Below are 20,836 nucleotides of genomic sequence, written 5' to 3'. Positions count from 1 at the left end.
TTTAAGGAAAACCTGTAAAAACTTACCTTATTTTAAAGATTATTAACATTTCTCAGTCTTGATTTTTTGAGATTTGCAGAGATTTTTAATATTGTTATTACTTAATTTGAACCATAAATGACCATTATAAACTTGGTTTTTTGAGGTCCTTCATACCTACATCTCCCATGGTTTTCAGCTATTCAACCCACTTGAGTGTCAGATCCCTTCTGTTTTATTTTGTGAAAAAGGAAAAAAATCAAGTTTGCTTTTGTTCATGACGTTTTACCAAAGTTTGTTCACACAGCACTGAAAGTCAGAATCCCAAGAATCCCACCCACTGCCTCCTTCCTTCACCTTGTCTCTGTTGAGGGCATGGCATATACAGTTATTATGATATTTTAGCAGTTGTCCATAGCTTAGGAACAGACTGACATTGTCATGGTTTGCATCGTGTGGTTTAATTTCATGGACTTGGGGACAAGACCAATGTTTGATGCAAAGCTTTAAATTTACTTTTTTCTTGTTAAGTCTTTTATTAGTAACTGGCTAAGGAAAGAACTGTGCCTGCAACATATTGAGAAATGCTAGTGCTACTGTGGATGACCAAAAGACAATCTGTGCTGGATGCAACCTACTCCTGCAGCTACAGCCCTTTTTCCAGCAATGCATTGTCTTGGCTGCCTGGCAGTAGCGAGCAAGGTGTGAGAATGGCTGCAATGCCTTGAACACCCTGAGCCTCCTCTGAGGACTCCTCCATCTCATAACAACAGAGGCAAATAAACCCAAAAATTCAGCTCAATAAAAAGCAACTCATTTTTCCTTGGCTTTTCCTGAATTCAGGCACGCAGTGTCGTACACTGTGCAAAGCTCAGAGGTGGAAAATAATTGAAATTTCTGATGCTTCTCGCTTCTAATGCTCCTTCCTTCCTTCCCTCCTGCCTTCCCCATGCCCTAGCATGCACCATGCTCCAACTGTAGAAAGTCGTATCTGTGGGTGGCTCTGCCCAGTGCAACACCCTCCTCTTTCCCCAGCCCCTCTGCTCCATGGCAATGGGGCTCTCTTCTCACCGCTGAACAAAGTACTGTGGGAGTGTGGAGGAGGAGGGGGCTGGCTGCCTGCAGGTTCAGCTTGCAGCCTTGTATGCACAAGCTGCATCTTTGCAGCCATCTGCAAGGCATTGTGCAGCAGATGGAGCTTCGGAGCTCATGGTTCTTGCAGACAGCAACACGCCGTGGGTTAAACGCATTTCCTCAACCCGCTGCTACGTCTCTTGTCATCACTCCTGTCGGTTTAGGCCTTGTCTAGACTAGAAAAATTTAGAAATACAATTCAGGAAAAAATACACCTTTTCCTAGTCCATACAAAGGCGTGGGCTGCCAAGACACCCTCTGGCTTGCTCAGTGGGCAAGAGCCACTCTTCAGGAGAAAACAAGTAGCTGGCTTGGTTGACTGGAGCATGGACAGATGGCAATGTTTTTATTTTAAAAAAAAATTTGATTCAGTCTCAACTTTGCTTTGCCTGTGGCCAGATAGACTTAGTCAGAAAAGACTGTATGGACCTTGGCGAATGGATACCATTCTACATTTTTCATTTATTAAAGTGACTTGCTATCTTTTGTGATTAGTCTTGGGAGTTCAGCTTTCCTGACAAAATCATGCAGTGTGCTGCTTTCTTGGAGACACTCATGGGTGAAAGTGTTGATGTGAAACCAGCAGGATGTACTTTTAATTTATTGTATGTGCGGCTAGTACTACCGTCTGTGACCAGGGTTGAGAATGTGTTGTGCTTATCACTGCCAGACCTTAACTGTTCAGGTTAAAATTTTCCATCCTAGGAAGAATATCAGCTTAAAAGCTCAGTAATTTTTGAGAATGATGTCAGAGAAAAATGGCAAAGACTGTTTCAGTTTTTGTTGTTTTGTTTGTTTGTTTGTTTTGTTAAAAGGTTTTTAATACTCCTGTGCTTTGAGAGCAGGGACTGAGATTTGGCATGGGAGAGATCTTTGCATTGGGAGGACAATATTTGCCATTTCTATGGAAATACAAAACAGATTGGCCAAGTTTTAGGCCTTTGAAAACTGTAGCTTCTGGGTTGAAGTAACAATGTGCAGACATTCATCTAAAAATGAGAATAATAATTGTTCTTTATTTCTAGTTTCCTTTGTCCTTCTACATGAAACTGACATCTTTGCGGGATGGAATCTCACATTAAGTGCCTAGCAGGACAGGGTAGTGGCACTGTGTTAGTGCCATATGACAACAAATAGTCCTTTCTTGAAAACAACATACCGCAATGCAATAAAATTCTCTTTCCAAAATAGGAATTAAAAATTTAAAAAATAAACCAAACAAGCTACTTTAGCTACCTCATTATCCTGAAATAGTATCTAAATTACTGTTTTCCATGAGGAATAGTAAATATTTAAGCAATCAACTTCAATTCTTTGAACCTAAATGGAAAAGAATTTTCCATTATCTTCTGCGATATTTGACCATGCTCAGGAAGAATTTTCATTAAGCTTATTCACATAATTGATTAGATAAGTAACAAGTGCACTGGCAGATAAGCATTTTCTGTAGTTGGGCCACACATCTTAGGATATTACATTAGCTTTTTTAAGGTATTAGCCAAGAGAATCAGAGATACAATAAAGCCTGAAGTAAGTCAAATTCTATTTGGAAAAAAATACCGTTGTTTCCAATTCAGCACTGGGGAGAAGCCATTAAAACATTATGCCTTTCCTTAGCCAAACTTAGGCAAAGTTTTGTAACGTAATTGAGAGTGGGGTGAAATTCTCCCAACAACATTTCCAGCTGGGAAAGACCCAGGACAGCACTCCTGAACTTAACTGCAGCCTTGTCCACCTAAATTTTATCATGAAGGGTGCACTCAGGGGCACATGCAAACTTTGGGACTTCTGTCAGTCAATGTGTTAAATAACAAAAGAAACCCATCATTCTTACCCAACCCCTCAGTAATTCATATGCTGTAATTCCTAGTGACCACCAGTCTACTGGGTATGAGTATCCTGGACCTCCATCCATAAAGGCTTGGAACACTTCTGGAGCTAAAACAATAAATGAAATCAAACAAGAAGCATTATATTAAGGTTAGACTATGGATCAGTAATGTTGACAGCTCAAAAATGAATAAAGACGCGATTAACTGGAACTAAATACATTTGTAAGGGCAGCATTTTCAGGATGCAGTTTCAGTGCCTTGGTTTGCTGGCAACAAATGACCTTCACTGGTCAGAGATTTTCAAAAGTTGACAAGGCCAAGTGCAAGGTCCTGCACCTGGGTCAGGGCAATCCCAAGCACAGATACAGTCTGGGTGATGAGTGGATCGAGAGCAGCCCTGCAGAGAAGGACTTGGGGGTGCTGGTGGGTGAAAAACTGACTGTGAGCCAGCAATGTGCACTGGCAGCCCAGAAAGCCAATGGCATCCTGGGCTGCATCAAGAAATGTGTGGCCAGCAGGTCAAGGGAGGTGATTCTCCCCCTCTACTCCACTCTCGTGAGACCCCACCTGCAGTGCTGCATCCAACTCTCGGGTCCTCAGCATGAGGAGGACACAGACCTGCTTGAACCAGGTCCAGAGGAGGTTCATGAAGATGATGAGGGGGCTGGAGCACCTCCCCTGTGAGGACAAGCTGAGAGAGTTGGGGTTGTTCAGCCTGGAGAAGGGAAGGCTCCGGGGAGACCTTATAGTGGCCTTCCAGTACTTAAAGTGGGCCTGCAGGAAAGGTGGGGAGGGACTCTTGGTCAGGGGGTGTAGTGATAGGACAAGGGGTGACAGTTTCAAACTGAAAGAGGGGAGATTTAGATTAGGTATTAGGAAGAAATTCTTTCCTGTGAGGGTGGTGAGACACTGGCACAGGTTGCCCAGAGCAGCTGTGGCTGCCCCCTCCCTGGCAGTGCTCAAGGTCAGGTTGGATGGGGCTTTGAGCAACCTGGTCTAGCAGAACATGTTCCTGCCCATGGCAGGGGGGTTGGAACTAGACGATCTTTAAGATCCCTTTCAGCCCAAACCATCCTATGATTCTGTGAATTTTATATGTTAATTCTTACCTGGTCCATTTAAGTTTTATGTTATGTGAATACAAGTAAGTAACTGGAGGGGAGTTCCTGAACTGAAGTCTCATTTGCAATATTTAGGGTGATGCAAACTTTTTATGGGAGAAATATCTGCAAGCAAGGTGATTCTTTGTGATTTATGGAGGTACTGAACATGGTTAAATCTCATCTTTATTCTACATTTGGATGGAATTACTCAGATAGCTTTTGAAGATATTCAACATAGGAGAATGGTAATTAAATACAAATCCTGACACTGATTGTACACTGGGAGAAACTCTGTTATGACTGTCAAGAATTTAATAAAAGTAACTTTTGGGGGCGGGGGAAGATCTTTTCAGAAAAAGGATTCAGCTGGCTAATTTCAGCAAGAAAAACATACTAAAGAACGCCACTGTAGTTTCTTCAGAAAACCGTATGTAAATAAGAGAGGATATGAAATGAAAAGTCAGTCATGCTTTTCTAATTATTTCACAGCAGAATCTCAGTACGCTTTGTGAAAGCAACACATTCCCTGGGGATTTTCTAAGCAACACTATCACCATACGTGATACCGTGCTGGATTGCAATTACCATGTGAGCCTCTTCTGACAGTGATACTGAGTCTAATGTACCACATTACTACTTTGCATCACTTTCTAACAGTCATACTGCAATGAATAACGTAATCTGGTCACACTTACTTCTGACTGGCAGTTTAGGATTTGACTATGTATGGCAGTTAGACAAGCACCTTATTTAAAGGAAAGGCATTCCTTTCAGAGGAGTTTTGGCATCCCCTTCATTATGAATGGCAGCTTTACAGTTTACAACTCCAGACCTGACTTCAGGAAGCCTTGAAGAGCCAAATGTAACCGAGGATTTTGGCATCCATACATTAGGTATCGCAAAACCACAATCTGTAGAACAAGCAATGAATGAATGAAAGTGGTGCTGTACTCTTTGCCCAGCAGAACCATCTCTAAATACATTTGGTAGGAGAACTGCAGGCACTTAAATATTTTTGCCAGAATACATGTCTTTGGAGAATCAGAGGGTCTCTGGCATAGGTAAGCTTGTGCTGTGATCCAGTATGGCGTAAATCAACAATGCCATAAAAGGCATCACACTGAGTTAGCTCTGTCTAACCTCTAGCTAATATAGCTTCGCTTGGCATGCTATATCTTCAGATGTACTTCAAACCTTGTTTGCGTGCTGCTGAGGATCTGTGTAGGCACAACTTAACAGGTGTGCAAGCTATCGCATAGATAGATGCAAAGAGGGTAGGAAGGATTTTTTGTGTTCCTTTAGTGGATAAATGAACCTAAATTGCACATCAGGCACCAAAGTCAGATTTTGAGTATCACCATAGGCACCTTGTAGTGATTTGCTTCATTTAGCCGTATTCATTATGGATTTTGCCCACTGTGCCTAGACAAGGTATAATACCTCATTACAGAAAGTGGCCTTTTTACTGAGCTGTATAGGTATAATATTGGTTTCACTATTTCTTTTATAGCTTTAACTTTGTAACGTGACAGATCACTATCTGATTTCTGTGAGGTAGGGATCAAAGTACTTTACTGATGTAACCTGCAACATTGCCAGAATGGTGCAGCTGTTCTGCTAATTCAGTGGTTGAGTTATCTACTGTTATTTTATTTGCTTGTTCTAAAAGCTTCAAGATCAACTCATCCCACATTAGGCACCTCAGCAGAAAATGCTCTTTTACCCACTAGCCCTGGTGTTTTGAAGCTCTGTTTTCTCACCTTAAGCTGCTGGCATCCTTAGATCAGAAAATGGGCAGTTAGGCTTCTGATTTTTAAAGCAGATAGCCCTGATTCCCCTGCTTTAGCAGTATTATTTGCAGTCCAGCTGGACTGCCTCTCTGCATTCAGTCAGCTCCAGTGAAGCGGTTGTAAGCACCCACTTTGCAAGATCAGGAGGGACTGACAGAAGGTGCATTATGATTTACCGTGTCCTAGTTACAGGTTGTTTTTTTTTTTTTCCCTCAGGGTGAAATCTCAACCCTACTGAAGCCAAAAGACCTTTTTCCAGGTTGGTCAGGCTGTTAAATACCAACCTCACACTGAGCTTGTTCCTAATATGTCTAAAAGCCTGTTTGACCTGAGACATTAGGTGCAAAGGCCTCCAGGCTGTATGGCAGACTTCTGGAGTTTGCCTGCTCATTCAGAAACATGGCATGACTTTACAGAAAGACAGCAGATCCTCCAAGTGATTGGGTTAGGCAAGCTCTGAAGAACTAGAGCTGTGAAATACAGAACATAACATTAGGCTTTGCTGTAAGAAGTAACTATGTCAGGAGAACCAATTCAGAGTGCAAACTGGCTAGGGTAAAAGCACATTAATAAATCTGAAAGAAAACTTTAAATTCCACATTGATTTTCTTTAGGATTGTTATTCAAATAGACTATCTGTAATCTTTTAAAATTTGATTTCAAGCTCAGCTTGGGCAGCCATTCTGCTGCTTGCTGTGGGCAGGTTCTTCCAAAGGATGATAAGATTTGTGCTTGCCAGCTTGGAGCAAGGGCAACAACCTCTGCTGTGTGCACCCTTTCTGCACACATACGCTCCTATCATAACAGATAAAGGATGAGAAAAATACTTACATCTTTTACTCCTGTGCTTCTGCCTAAATGCAAGGATTCTGCCTTCAAAAGGTCGTTCGCATGAACAAAAGTGAGAGCGTGCATGTAAGAAAGACAGTTTGAGATCTTTTTCCTCAAGCAATTTCTGTTGAACAAAGGCTTTTCAAGAAAATACGTGGATTTAATACTGGGTCTGATCCTGAGGATTCTTTTGGCTGAAAGCTGTAGTTACTATCATATACAGTTAGAGGGAAGGCAGTGGAAGTTGCGTGGTGGAAGAACAGCTTTTAAATAATGAAGCTAAATCAAGGAATAGCAAGTCTAGCAGCAAGAGCGAATTCAAAGACAAATGGAGAAGTGATGCAATTGGTAGGTCTTACAGGTCCTCGTAGCTCCCCACGAACAAACAGCTTTGACACAATGGAGAACCACTTTACCAGAGCTGCCCAAAAGGGCACCTTCAACAGCAGTAACCTAGTCCTGCCTCACTACTCTCCTTGCTTTGAGCAGGAGACTGGATTTGAGACTCCTGAGGTCCCTGCTAACTTGAATCACCCTACAATCCTGCGATGGTAATGAAGCTCAGGCAACCCCCTTCTCACAGCGCATCTGGGTGGGGTGATGAAGGGGTCTGAGGCCAGAAGTCTCAATGGGTCCTTTACAGCCTCTTCCTCTCAGCAGTCATCATGAACTGCATGAGGTCTTCACCTCTGCTCAGATACCTGGAAAAACTGTCACCAGAAGTGCTGGGGACTTTTGAAAGCCTGGGTCTCAGAAGCAATGCAGTCTTTTGGTTTGAGGGCTTGCTCTTCACGTGTGGCAGAAGTGTGATCTGACAACTCCCACAAGGCTCTGGTAGCTATGAAGGCAGCGCCATCCCATGCTGGGACATCTGTGCTAATTTTAACAGAGCAAGCAATAAAATCCAGAATGTTTTTGTGTCTTGTATGATAATAAGTAAATAAACATATTTAAATTCAGCAACTCGCCAAGATAAAGATAATCCATTTTTTTCTTTTCTACATCTGTATTTTTTGCTTAATAATATACTTCCGTGCTTTCACTGTTTATCTGCTCTGCTTTCTTGAAAAATGACATAAAATGAACCCACCTTTGCACTGCATTGAATATACTTCAATGCATTCCTCAGTTATCCCTAATACGTATTTTCCATTAATGTTTTTTTTTTCCCAACTAATAAATTAAAATATATCCTCTTCAGAGCTCTGTCTTTTGATGCTTTTACACTGTATCTTTCTGGTAATACCACATAATTGCAGACTGTAGGAAGTAAATAAATGGTTATTTCTCTTTAAAATGGAACCATGCTGGAGAACAGCTAATAAAAAAATTTAACATGAAAGTGAATCTAGTGGGTCTGCAACCGTCTCAGAAGCAGTGGCTTCCTGAGATATCCATACTCCTGTTCTGTGGTATTAGCCATACTTGGAGCTCCAAATAACTTTGTGAGAGTAATTTCTGAAAAATCAATTAATATATGTAACTACTCACTGCAATTGTCACAGCAGTCAGATGATCTACAGTGTAAATGATGTAGAGGATGCATGTCGTACTGTATGCATATTTCCCTAAAGATCTGCAAAAAATACAAAGTAGAAAACTGAAATTTTACTTAACTGGTTGGTAATTATGTACCCTATTTGTGGAGGATTATCAGTATCTAACAATATGAATCATGACCTTGAAATAAAAGAAAATATCAACGTAAGTGCAAACAATACTGAACCAAACATTCACTGTTTTTTTCCTAATATAAAAGAGTATTTTGTACATAGGATAAAATGGTTTTCAGGTTTCTAAAAATCTGCTGAGTATTCACAGGTATCACTTAACTCCATAGTTAAACTATAAGTGCTCCAGGTCACTGAAATTTAGGCTGTTTTAATTTGGTTGTAATGGTGAGTTTGAAAATGCTGTCCATGACAAAACAGTCAATTTGAGGTCTGATTTGGAATGGTTAGCATAAAGAATAGCTGTTATTATTTTTGATGGAGCATACTGGTTTGATCATAAAGATAATTCATCAGACCAAATCACAAAATCAAGAGCTTGGATGGTCTCTGATACAAATCCTAAATATCACAATGTAGCATTTCTTTTCTGATGAACTGATTTAAGTTTCACTTCCTTAGCAAGAAGCTAATCAAAGAGCACCTGGTGAACTTGCCTACCACTACCCGGGAGACTGCCAAGTGTTGATTAAGAAGCTCACAGAGCTATCACTTACATTGAAGAACCACTGACTTCTACAGGCTGCTTTGAAACTTTGCAAAATTGGTGAGAGGGAAAGTGAAGTGAGATAAACACATTAGAGCCTTCTTCAAGTGGCCTTTACTACATACTAACAAACTAGTATATTTAAGGAGTAACACAATGAGTCTTGCAAGATCAATTAGCTGTAAGGAGATGATTGTCCATGCATAGCTAAATGTTGCTAACGAGAGCTGGTCATTAATTCCTACAAAATGCCCTGTGCTGGTGTTATCAACATGACAAACTGAAAATAAAACAAAAAATAAAATTGTAGTGGTTTGGCCTGAAATTTTTTTGAATGATGATGTTCAGGTGGGCGTGTCAAAAACATTTGTCAAGAATGAAAACCCTGGCACTAGTCATCCAGCTAAAGCTCTCTGTAGTCTATTTGCAACTCAGCAGAGACCCTACAAGTCAGTAAGGGGAATCAGAGGTTTGTGGCATATGGCAGGGTTTGCAAAGCAATACCCTCTGCCATAGTTGTTGTAGCAAAACATACCTCAGTGGCATGGGTTTTATTGCAATGCCTGAGATTTCATAGATAAGAAAGTAGATTCCATTGTCATGACCTGAGTTTTGGCATGATACCATGCTGCCAGGTATCATTCTTCTTCCTCATATTAGTCCCTGGTCTTAGGGGGCGGGAAGAAAAATGTAAAGAGATATATACACATATATACAATGCACACAGTATAAACAATATATTCATTGACTTGCACAAGATAAGCTGTTAGAAGCTTAGACCTTTCCAAATCTTAAATGTGTGAATGACTTGATGTATACAACACATTCACAGTTTCATCTTACTGAATCACACTTAATGGATGACAGATTGAGCTGAATAAAAAATGAACTTGATTTTTGAAAAAATATTCCAAGAACCTTGGACTGAGATGGTTCAGTGAAATATTAATCGCTTTCTCAGCATTGTGATGAGAAAATATTAATTTTCACTTTCCTCTGAGAAGTAAATTCAGAGGTCAGTAATTTTTCTAGGTCACGGTTTAAATAGAAAATAGAAATCAGACTACAGTGATGACAAGTGATCTTCTACTTAGAGTAGAAGCTGTTTTAAGAGCAAAATGGAAAAAACAACTTCCCCCTCCCTGAATATAAACGTGGACTTGGTAAAATATCAATTTACCTCCTAGTGTTTTCTTATGTGCTGAGAGAGTCTAAATTATAATGGACAGCTTTCTGACTCAGAACTTTAGACTAGCCAACTGCTAACTTCCATTGTATAAGGCAAAGCGCTGCTTAAAGCCTGACCATGCTGGGCCAGTAATTTTCTAGTGTGAAGTCTAGACTTGTTACAGCAGTGGAGCAGGTTTTGGACCATTATTCACATGATACACCTCAATAGTTTTAATACTGATGTTTAATGCAATTATTCAACCAAAGCAAACATTTTAGATACCATTGCCTGAATACAGATACCGCATCTAGAATGCCTTATTAGTTTACCATATTGCTCTACAACCTCTCCTGCCCTTACTCAGAATGCTGTCCTCATAAAACCCTCTGCATTACACACCCACTGGACAGAACCTACTTCTGCCCTTGCATTTGCACGGAGAAATCCTTACTGGTTGAACATCTGGATCAACCTCAAAAAACAACCTCAAGTTGCTAGGCCCATTGAAAGAAAGCCCAGCAGCAGTGGTCTCCTACTATGGAATATGAAATGATATAGAAGTACCTTCCTTACTCCACCCAAAAGCTCACAGTGGCTGCACTGTCAGTTTTTCTAGCAACTTGTTGAAGGGACTGTGTCCAAAAATACCCATTTGCTATTTGGAAGATTGGCCCAGTGTACGGACAGCAGCTGTTCTGCCCCAGTACTGAAAGTAACTGGTCTGGATAACTGGGGATTCCCAGGACAGAATGTGTACCTGACACATCAGAAGGACTATTCCATAGTCCTACCTCACGTACTCTTGCCAGGTTAGCCCATGTCTTTGCATCAGTTTATGCATGGAGAAATCTGGGGGAGTTGCATAGGCTTGACCAAAGCCTGGGATTTATCTAGGGGGTGGAAATGCCCTGCTGCAAGTCCCTGCTCATTGCTCTGTCTGCCATCTCTGCTGGAGGTGTCTTCCCCCTCAGATCTGCCTGCAGAGCTCTGCATCTGATCAGGCCCTTTCAGGCAGGTTAAAAAAAAAAAAAGCCCAAACCAAAACTCCACTTGAACTCAGTGGGGGGGGGGTTTGACTGAAATAGTCAAAGAAATTATTATATTAACAGTTTTGCTGGAAGAGCTCAAAGAGTGGTAGGAGATTGTAAAGCACAGAGGTGAAAAGCAGCTGGAGACACTAACTTCTTTCCTGATCTCCCAAGGTTTTTCAGCTGCTTGTGTGCTTACTCATTAATATCAGAGCAGGACCAAAACCTGAATACCCACTTGCAGCTAAGTTCTTAATCCCCTCAGCTGCAGTGCTCCTAGCACAAGCTGAAAACCCCATCAGTACAGTTGAGTATTTTCTTCAGCACCTCAAAGCCTCACACATCCACTCTTGATTCTTGCTTATCAGAACAAACAGAAGCCTGCTGGCTCCTGTTGGCAATGTGATGTTTCCCTCAGATCAAAAAGGCAGGTAGTGACATCACCAGTGAAACTCTGTACACAGGCAGTCAAACCCTAGGTAGGAAAAGGGTGGGATTTTTAAAAACCTAATCACTACCTTAACTGCACTTAAAAAACAAGCTGCAAAACACTAATTTCAGAGCTCTGTTTAGTATAAGTGCAAGGAAGACTAAGGTTGAACACCTTTGAAAACCCAACTCCAAATTTGTCCCTGCTATATTTTAACTACCTCAGGAATAAATTCAGCCCTACAGAATATTTTTACCTTGTCTGTAAGGTGGATATCAGGACATCCACTAGCTTTCCTCTGACTCTAGTAGTACTCCCACACAGTATTAGCTAATAAATATGGATGACTCAGACATTTTAGAAGTTCAATGGACCTCTATAAATCCACAGTCCTCCGGTAATCTCAGGCATACAGCCATTCTTCACTGTGACACAGCAACCTATGAAAGCAGCTGTGAAAATCTGAGATAACAAGCCTGTAGAATAGGAAGGGGTTAGCTGAAACTTTGCACATAACTTATGACTGATATTATACACTTTAGATTGTCAGGTGTATTTATATCATAAAATGTATTTTATTGGTTTGAAGTAAAGCCACAGTGCATTATTCAGATAACTACAGCCTCTACTACCAGAAACAGAAAAAAGCCCAAACAAACCCTAAACCTCCAAAATTCATAACCTATGAATGGAAAGCTTTTACAACACTCACAAATAATATACAGACATGTGGAAACTGATCATTCAAAAAGGAAATATTTCAGTGAGTAAAAAGCATGTGCTATAGGACTCAAATACAACCAAGTTATGCCAGTGAGGAATAAACAAAAGACAATATCTGTAGTGTTTTCTAGATATGTCTTAGTACTTAACATTTTGTTTTCTAGCTGACCAACCTGTTGTGGGGGAGAGGGCCATTACTGCAAATGGATGCCCAGCACAGAGCACATTCACTGAGACACAGGCATATCTCTTGCAACCTGCATGAGGGGCCGATATAAGAAACATTTTTTTTTTTCTCATAAAAACAGAACAGTGTTGAAAATGGCACACACTTACACAGGTGCTTCCAGCCAGGCAAATGAATGCTTTCTTTAAATGCAAGAGGCCTAATGAATAACCTTCTGCAGGAAGAAAGAGCCACAGCTGACTATCCCAGGCACAGCTGCAGCCAGGGACCATGTCATGCCCTGCACCGCCTTTCCTGCTCCACACACCAGTGCAGAGTGGAGGGGGCTCCCCTACAAGTGCTTGTGTTCGCTCACTGGCAGCAGGCCTGCCTGCCAAAAGCCAGCTAAGTCTTGCCTTGCTCACCAGTGTAGGATGACATCCTGAAAATTTACAAGCTTTCACAGGGCTACTCATACAATAAAACCTTTGACAACACCCTCAATCACAGGTGCTGCAGAAGGTTTGAGCAGTGAATTTGTAATGATAAAACAAGGCATAAGTGACACACAAGTGACACACAATTTTCCTAAACCAGTTTAAGGCACACAACGTATTTCACAGCTGCAGCCATCTGAACAGTACGAGACAGAAACTGTGAAGACCTCCCAACACTAAGAAGCTGAATTTAACTTCAGCAGTTCAGGTCAACAGCTTTGAGAAGTAAAACTGCAAAAGCAGCTGGAAGTAGCTTTTCTCGCCAGACTGTTGGCCTCATTCCTTTCAGGCTCACCGTTGTCCACGTTTGTGTTACTAGGTGTTTCACTTGTCTGAATGAATCAGCTGGGAAGGGGGAACATAGAGAAATTACCAGGGTTTCTGGAAAAATATTCAGGTTCAGATGCATTGCATTCTGTATAACCATTTAATAAGTAGGGAAGCAGTCAGGGAAAGAGACTTAGGGGCAAAAAGGCTAATGTGAAGTGGGATTAAGCAAAGCCTGCAGGAGCTGACTCACACCATGCTTAGCATTACCAGATAGGTATCTTAACCAGAAGAGCTAGTGTGTTTTTACAACACAATATCAATTCACTGCTTTTTTTCCTGGATACCAGTTTTATGCACACATCCTGCATGTGAGCAAATAATTCCCTAGCAATCTTTCAGCCTATTTCAATCAGATTTCAAATAGGAATGGAGGCTTTAGAGATAATATATTTTGTTTATTTCCTTAAATTTGCCATAGGAAGAAGTGAGAAATCATATAAGTACCTCCACTAACAGAAAGGCTGGAGAGTGCCCTCGCATCCAGTTAGACGTAACAGGATTCACATGAGAGTAAGACTTTATAAACCTCCAAGAAAGTGAAAAAGCGTTCATCACATCTCATACCTTCATCATCACAAAAACCAGCATAGCATAAGGCATGTCTTACAGGAACAAAGTTCCCTTGGTTCTGGTGCTCAGCAAGTGCTTGCTTGAAGTGCTTTTGTCTTGTTACACTGAGATTAAAGTGTAGTTTAAATTCCTGGTAACAAAAGCTTATTACCAACCATAGAGCCAACCTCCTCAATTTTTTTTCTATTTCTCTTATTGTCTAAATGCCTTAAGCAAAGCCACATGGAAAATTTTTGATACAGCCTTAAATCCAGAAATCATACGCACTTAAATAACTATCAGGAGCAAACACAAAACTTTCTTAATTGGAGCACTGCAACTGAAAATTCTTTGTAGCATTTCACTAAAGTTATCATTCTTCACAAAATTAGAGGTGTAAACTAAAAGAGGAGAGGAAGGTAAATCAATGCACTTAGAGGAAAAAACAGCACCAATGAGTGTCTGGCCATATCTGTCGAACTCCCAATATTTGAGGTTTGCTGAAGCTTTGATACCCAAGCTGTGCCACAGAGAATCCTTACTGATCACTTTTCACCGGAAACAGGGGATTTTTACAGCTCTAAAAGCTTTCCTGCCTTTCCTACAGCTCCAGACAAACTTAAGGATGACTCTTCTGACTCTCGAGTAGCAAAGACTGCACTTGTGGCTTTTGCAGTATTTTTGCATTTCCAAAAGGTGAGGAAGGCACACTGTAGAGAAAGTAAGCTGGTGGATGGTGCCGTAGTCTCTTCATAAAGAGAAAGAGCATTTTTCTTGTACTGTTTCTTCTGGTTGTGAAACTGTTGGATATGGGGGAGGCCTCATGTGTGGGGAGGAGGGTTCAGGGACAGAACAGCTCCATGAGCTGAGGTAAACCAAGACAACAGTTCATTAGTGTGCAAAGGTAAAATCCTGTCACCATCTCCCATCTTTCCCCCATTCTAAGTCTATAGTTTACTTCTTTCCTTGGGTCATCCTGGGCTTTCACAGGAACCCTCCAGGAACTCATTTATCTCCCTGGGCAGGCAAAGCAGCTCAGATGTCTACAGCACTTCAGACTTAGGTCACAGAAATGATTTGCCATGATGTTAAGCTGAGGAGGGATTACAAAAGAATAAAAGGACATAATCTATCCTGGAGATTAATATTTTCCTACTAAATACAAGGACTACAGCATTTTCTAGCAAATTGAGAATACTATGGAAGGGGACATGAGCAAAGTTTAAGCAGGGTGGACTGGGCTTTAACATCTCTGCGTTGATCAGATGAAGAATAAATAGATATTTCTAAGATTAATCTCAGCATTTCCTTCCTTATATAATTTCTTAGCAAATGTCACCTACACAAAGAAAAAGCCACTCCTCATGGGGGTGGAAGGTAGGAATTCCAAAAGGACAGGGCCATTTTCCATAATTTTAACCTTAAAATACCAAATCATGGTACTTAGCACTTGCTACAGATTTTTGTGCTTTTTATTGTTAAAAGCTAGGTTTTTTCTTGTGAGAAAAGCCTGCTAACAGAGACCACTAATGAACTAAGAATGTGGTGGTCCACTGATGTGTGCAGATGGTCTAGAAGATGCTCTAAAGGACACTAGGTTTCCTGTTAACTGTCAGCAAAATATTTGAAGAATACTCACATATATTTTTATACAGCTGTTTTAACTAATCTGCTTCTGATCATTAGCTGCCAGATGATCTCTTCATTACACACATTCAGGCTATGATAGACAGATGCTAAAATGCTAACTGACCCCTAAGCAAGTACTCAGCTTCTTTCTGCTTTTGTAATAATTATGCTTTTCTATGTGAAACTATGTAACTTCAAGACTAAAAATGTAAGGCCATCAAAACAGTCATTTAGTTGACTACCAAATTAAATCTCAGAAGACTCCGTTGTTATGCCTACTGTCATCATCACAACTAAGTATCAAAAACGTGTATTCTGAACTTGTTTGAGCTCCTGCAAAATAGCTAGTTTTCAAGGGTGTTTTTGAATAATCTGTGTAATAAGAATTTACAGATCTAATAACAATGGCTATTAGAAGATTCTAGGCAGCTATTAAAGAAGAATGTGTGAGCTCTGAGAAATAAGTTTTTCACAGAAATACAAAACTACCATATCAAAAACTTTGCCATCTTTTAACATTTCAGTCATCATGTATGTAAGGGCACTTCTGTGAATGCAATTAGTTTCACATGTCAATTGTACAACTATTTGTCTGTAACGTGTCAGGGGAAGGTCAAACGACTTTTAGACAAAAAAAATGCCTTTTTAATGAGATTTTGTCTTTTTTTGGCTTTGTTTTTTTTTTTCTCTCATAAACAAACCACATATTGGCAAAAATACTAGAGCAAGTTCTGTTCAAACTAAAGCTGTTGGTGTAAGTGAGGTCGCAGCATCCCTTCCCCTCTCTTTTCACCAAAATGAAGAGGGAACTTGTGGTACCTCAGTGTTTGCTGCTGTACTGAGGGGAAGCTCAGTATGCAGACTTTATCTCTTAACGGTCTGTATCCCATGCCTGTGCAGCCTTGGTTATCTCATCTAAATAAAGAAACTGAATTAGACCTCAGCTAAAGCTAGTCAATACAAAATGCTGAGAATATTTTTATCTAAAACCTCATTCCTCTGTATAAATTAAATGCTTGTGTCAGGACTACATGAAACATTTCTTGATCTGTTTTGAATACATTTGTAAGAGCAAAATAACCACCATCAGGTCAGTGCACTGGTCCTGAGCCCAAGTGGCACAGTGTGGCCATACACTGCCACTGTATCCTATTCACAGCCAGAACAGGACAGCTATGCACAAGCTGCTCAGGGGCAATAGACTCCAGCCCCTGTAACTATTGATTCACGACAAAACCGCATCATAGCTGAAAATATGACTGTGCTCCCGTGGCTGGGACCGCTCTAACAGTCGGTATGGAGGCACCTGCAGGTGCCTGCATTGACTATGTGCAGGCTGGTACAGTGCTCTTCGCACTGTGAAAAACATGTGTTAACTCCTGTTTCTTGGGCACATGCTTTTACTCCTATGCCACTATGCAGAACTGTGGTAACACAGCAACCTTTGGCTCCCTGAACGACATTTTTGGAATGTGATCTTTTACCAACAGTCTACCACTGCTTGGTTGTTAGATACTGCTCTGAGCATGTCTGCTACAGAAAGTCTCCTGGACAGAGATACATCTCTTAGTATGGTTTCTAGAACCCAAATATGCTTAGTCTTAAGCCAGTCATCTCCTCAGGCACTGACAGTTCCATATACAGACAGAATTAAACATTAGATGTGTAGGAAACCACAAACAGGACAAAACATACCTATTCTTAGTTATGAAAGCTAGTTTAACTTTGGTGGGACGAATCAGGAGATGCCTTCTGTCCTTCAGGGGAAGTTTGAATTGTTAACTTAGCCAAGATGCTTAACTTTTAGACGTAGGAGGACAACTAAACTGAATTTTACTCTCTCAGCCTTCAGTCTATCTATGCATTTAAAATACATAATTAAAACATATAAAATGCCCCTAAAAGCCATAGGGCAAACACTTAAGTGCTTAGTACATAGAACTCTATTTTTAAACAGACACATTTTTGAGGAACTCAGCATAGCAAAGCAATTAAGTATGTGCTTAGATACTTTTAAACTGATATTACATGTTCTCTGCTAGATCATAGCCACAGTGCTGCAAACATAATCATATATTCTTGTCTCCAGATGTATGGGTTGGCAGGAAGTAAAACAGTTGGAATTCTCCTGAATTTGCTTTACAAAACCAAACAGAATGTGACTAGAAGCAGTATAGAGACCAAGATCATGCCCAATCCCTCCATCTCCAATGTTTTCCATTGGTAAAGCATATATACTGTTAAAAAGAAGTTGATTGCATTTATTGTATATTTTTACAACTTAAAATCCTTTTAATATATCATTAGTCAACCTTAATGTGTGACTTTCTTTACCTTTTTTAAATAGTCTTGAAAACTTACCCATATAGGGTTTTGTGCCAGCCATAGAAGAAGCTTTTTCTGAGCCTTTCACTATAGTTGCTATGTTAAAGTCAGTGATGTGAACATGTCCTGCAATTACACAAAGTGAAAACAGAAGTTAAAATAGCACATCATAAAAATATACCTCCCTTTGTTTAACATCTAAGCAGTAACAGAAAGAAATTAAACTGGAAAGATTCATAACAATTTATGGAAACTTACTATTAAATATTACCCATATCTAGGAAAAACATACTGGCAGCAAAGCAATGGAATACTTTTCTAGTATGGTTGCATCCACCACCTGCTTGCAGTACTGAACCTTTTTTTTGCTAGATACCCTTTAACCTTCTCTCGCTACAAATGTTAAGGACAGCAATTGTCCTCTCAGAGCAGCAACGTGCCAGAGCAGCATGTGAAGATATGTGGGAAATCTACCTCTCCTTATCTCCAGCTAGGGCCACGCCTCACAATCTCGAGTACTCATGACACCTGTCTGCTATCACATCCACCTCTTGTTACCATCAGCCTGGCTTTTTCTGAGCCTCCTTAGGGCAAAAATGGAGCCGAGAAGAAAAAGGGTATTTTTATTGTAGAATAACCATAAAACTAGATTCATGGTAGCAGAAGCATCTGTATGTAACAGCAGCAGGTCCCAAATGATCACTCATTTGACGGCAGTTTGCAAGATGAAGTGACAGAAGTCAGCCTTGGGACTTGCAGCCTGACCAGCCAGACAGCTGATTTAAACTGAATTAATCAGGCTGGATGGCCCAAACCTGCTGTCATAAACTTTTTTCCTGGGGTAGTTTACAATAAGCGTAGGTTAAATTGCTCCACCATAGTGAAGCTTTAACTGTTAATCCTGGCTTGCCATAGGCAGGTAAACTGAATATAAATATAGCCTGAAAATCTGCAGACTTTTAATTTGATAAGTCTGCTGTTAGGTTTTGCATCTCCACTTAAGGTGTAGTTTTATATTGTGGAGTGATGCAGATATTATGCTCTCTGTGATTACCTCTGGCAAGGCCGTTGTGGAGGACAGAGTACAGAGAAAGGTACTCCCTTCCTCAGCTTAGCCCTGCACTCTGATCTGGACTACTACATCATGTGTTGAATTGGAGTCTTAAGTGACAGGTTCCTGTGATTTTATTTTTTTTTTCGATCAAGATCTCAACTTCATTCAGTCCCCAGAATGAAGCAGGCTTTGGGCATGATACAGTTATTAAGCAAGGGAGGTTGTTACCCTGTTTGCTGCCAAAGGTGAAAAGAGTGTAACAAATGACTGATATTGAACATTATCGTAGTGCCTGATGGAGGAACAGCAGTCTCCACAAAAGATCATGCTGCTCCAACAGCCTAACCTAGATCCTGCTCAAAGTCTGCAGGAAATGTATCTGCCAACTTCTAATGAGTCTGCAGCTAAGCATGTGTGAACTGAAATTCTCAGAGGCCTCTAATTTGGCCAGATTTGAACTGGTTTTGAAAGAAAAAAGGAAGAAGGCACATCCCACTGCTAAACTTAAAGATATTTCTCCAAGTGGGAGACACAGTAGAAGTTTTCAATAAAGCAGTTTGCAGGCTTTCTGCACTTTTCTTAAAAAACCTGCTTACATTTAATTGCTGCTTTCTCTCTAAGACACACACCCCAGGAAGACATCTGCACACAGCAGACAAAAGCTGTCAGCAGATGAAAGCGATCACTTTATAAGGGGCAGGAGGTGTTCAGCTGCCATAACAAGAATTAGTGTTCACAGTCCAGCCTGCCATCAGATTTCAAGGTGCTATTCCTCATTCCTGGTGGCTGGAGAATAGCATGTTTGCAGTTTATTTCTGCAATAACAGAACACTGTGGCAGAAGGCTTCTTGAAAATTATAATTGAACCACATACAGCCACCTCACGGCGGTAGTTTTACCCAATTCCATGTACATTGTAGAATAAAAAGCTGCAAGGATCTCGGCAGACTAATGCTTCTCTTTTTTTGACAGATAAAGATAAAATTCTGTCATTTAAACGACAGCATTGTAAGTGATGCTCCCTATTAGAGTGCCAGCATGATAGACTATTGCAAAACACCTATCACATAATATCCATTCAGACTGATCCAAATAGTTCGTTTGCAATGAAAATTGCCTCTCCTGCAGCGCATTGTTTTCTCTCCCTTTTATTAGATTTCTTTTCATTTAACAAAACCAAAACAGCACACGTGAAATGTAGTATACAGCGGTTGATGATTTTTGTTAAAAATGCCTTTCTGCAAGATAAGGGATGGATTGGGAAGGTAAGTTCTGCATAGCTCCTCTGCATCCTGCTGCCTATACAGCTGCACTGGGCAGCTCCTGTACACATAGCAGGGCACGGCAGAGCTGTGTCTGTACCACTGGAAACACTCCACCTTTGCTCTTCCCCATCACAGGGCCACCCCATGGCCCATGGGCTGCCAGCAGGCAGCCTTTGCCTGTTGCGTAGAGGGCTGCTAAAGGGCTATAGAGGCAAAGCAAGGTCTCCTGCAGGCAGGTCAATGGCTGTGCTGCCGCAGGGACTGCACACAGCGCTTGGTGGGAGCTGGGGGCATGGAGAGAGGCTGGGTCTGGGACTGAGTCAGAGCAGGGGGTGGTGAGGAGTGGACCCTCTGCGCCTGTCAGCAGTGGAGGAGGGCTGGAGGGATGTCATGGCATAGCTCAGCCTGCCTGCACACACCACTGAATGGTTTCAACTCTTTTAAGCCTAGTGTCTTGGTTTTTTGGGTTATTTTTTTAAAGTTTTTCATTGCTGATGTGAATTTCAAGAGACAGTTAAGACTCCAGTTCTCTATAGGAGTCTTTCTAATCAGCCCGTAAGACATCTTTTTACTGCATCTGTTGCTTATAGGAAAAGAAAAGGTTGCTGTTGCTACAGTAAATCTGCTGGGGTGGTACCTACTTCATACTGTTTCAAAAATTTCAATTAACGGAGACTTTTTCCTGTCTGAGCTTCACACCTTGTACTTGTCCCTTTCTGGATATTATTGTGAACAACTAAATGTCAAAACCAAGTCTGTACCCTGGCACAATATTGAACTAAG

The 20,836-nt window shown here is 40.8% G+C and overlaps 1 protein-coding gene across 2 annotated transcripts in view; it reads right to left on the bottom strand.

Annotated features, from left to right (window-relative positions):
• The window catches only part of STK32B (serine/threonine kinase 32B), a 182,154-nt gene that overhangs the window by 29,906 nt on the left and 131,412 nt on the right, over positions 1–20,836 (bottom strand). The window contains exons 6-7 of one of the 2 annotated variants that reach the window (XM_086464114.1): positions 17,771–17,860; positions 2,948–3,051 (exon numbers count right to left, since the gene is read on the bottom strand). In XM_086464114.1, the coding sequence (XP_086320240.1) occupies positions 2,948–3,051; positions 17,771–17,860 (194 nt within the window). The remainder of the gene's footprint in view (positions 1–2,947; positions 3,052–17,770; positions 17,861–20,836) is intronic. The other variant, XM_086464115.1, reaches the window with a different exon arrangement.

This window comes from Leptosomus discolor, chromosome 4 (assembly GCF_034619465.1).
Source record: "Leptosomus discolor isolate bLepDis1 chromosome 4, bLepDis1.hap2, whole genome shotgun sequence".
Classification (NCBI taxonomy): Eukaryota; Metazoa; Chordata; class Aves; order Leptosomiformes; family Leptosomidae; genus Leptosomus; species Leptosomus discolor.
Note: the sequence above shows the minus strand (reverse complement) of the source record. Positions and strands in the feature narration are given on the sequence as shown.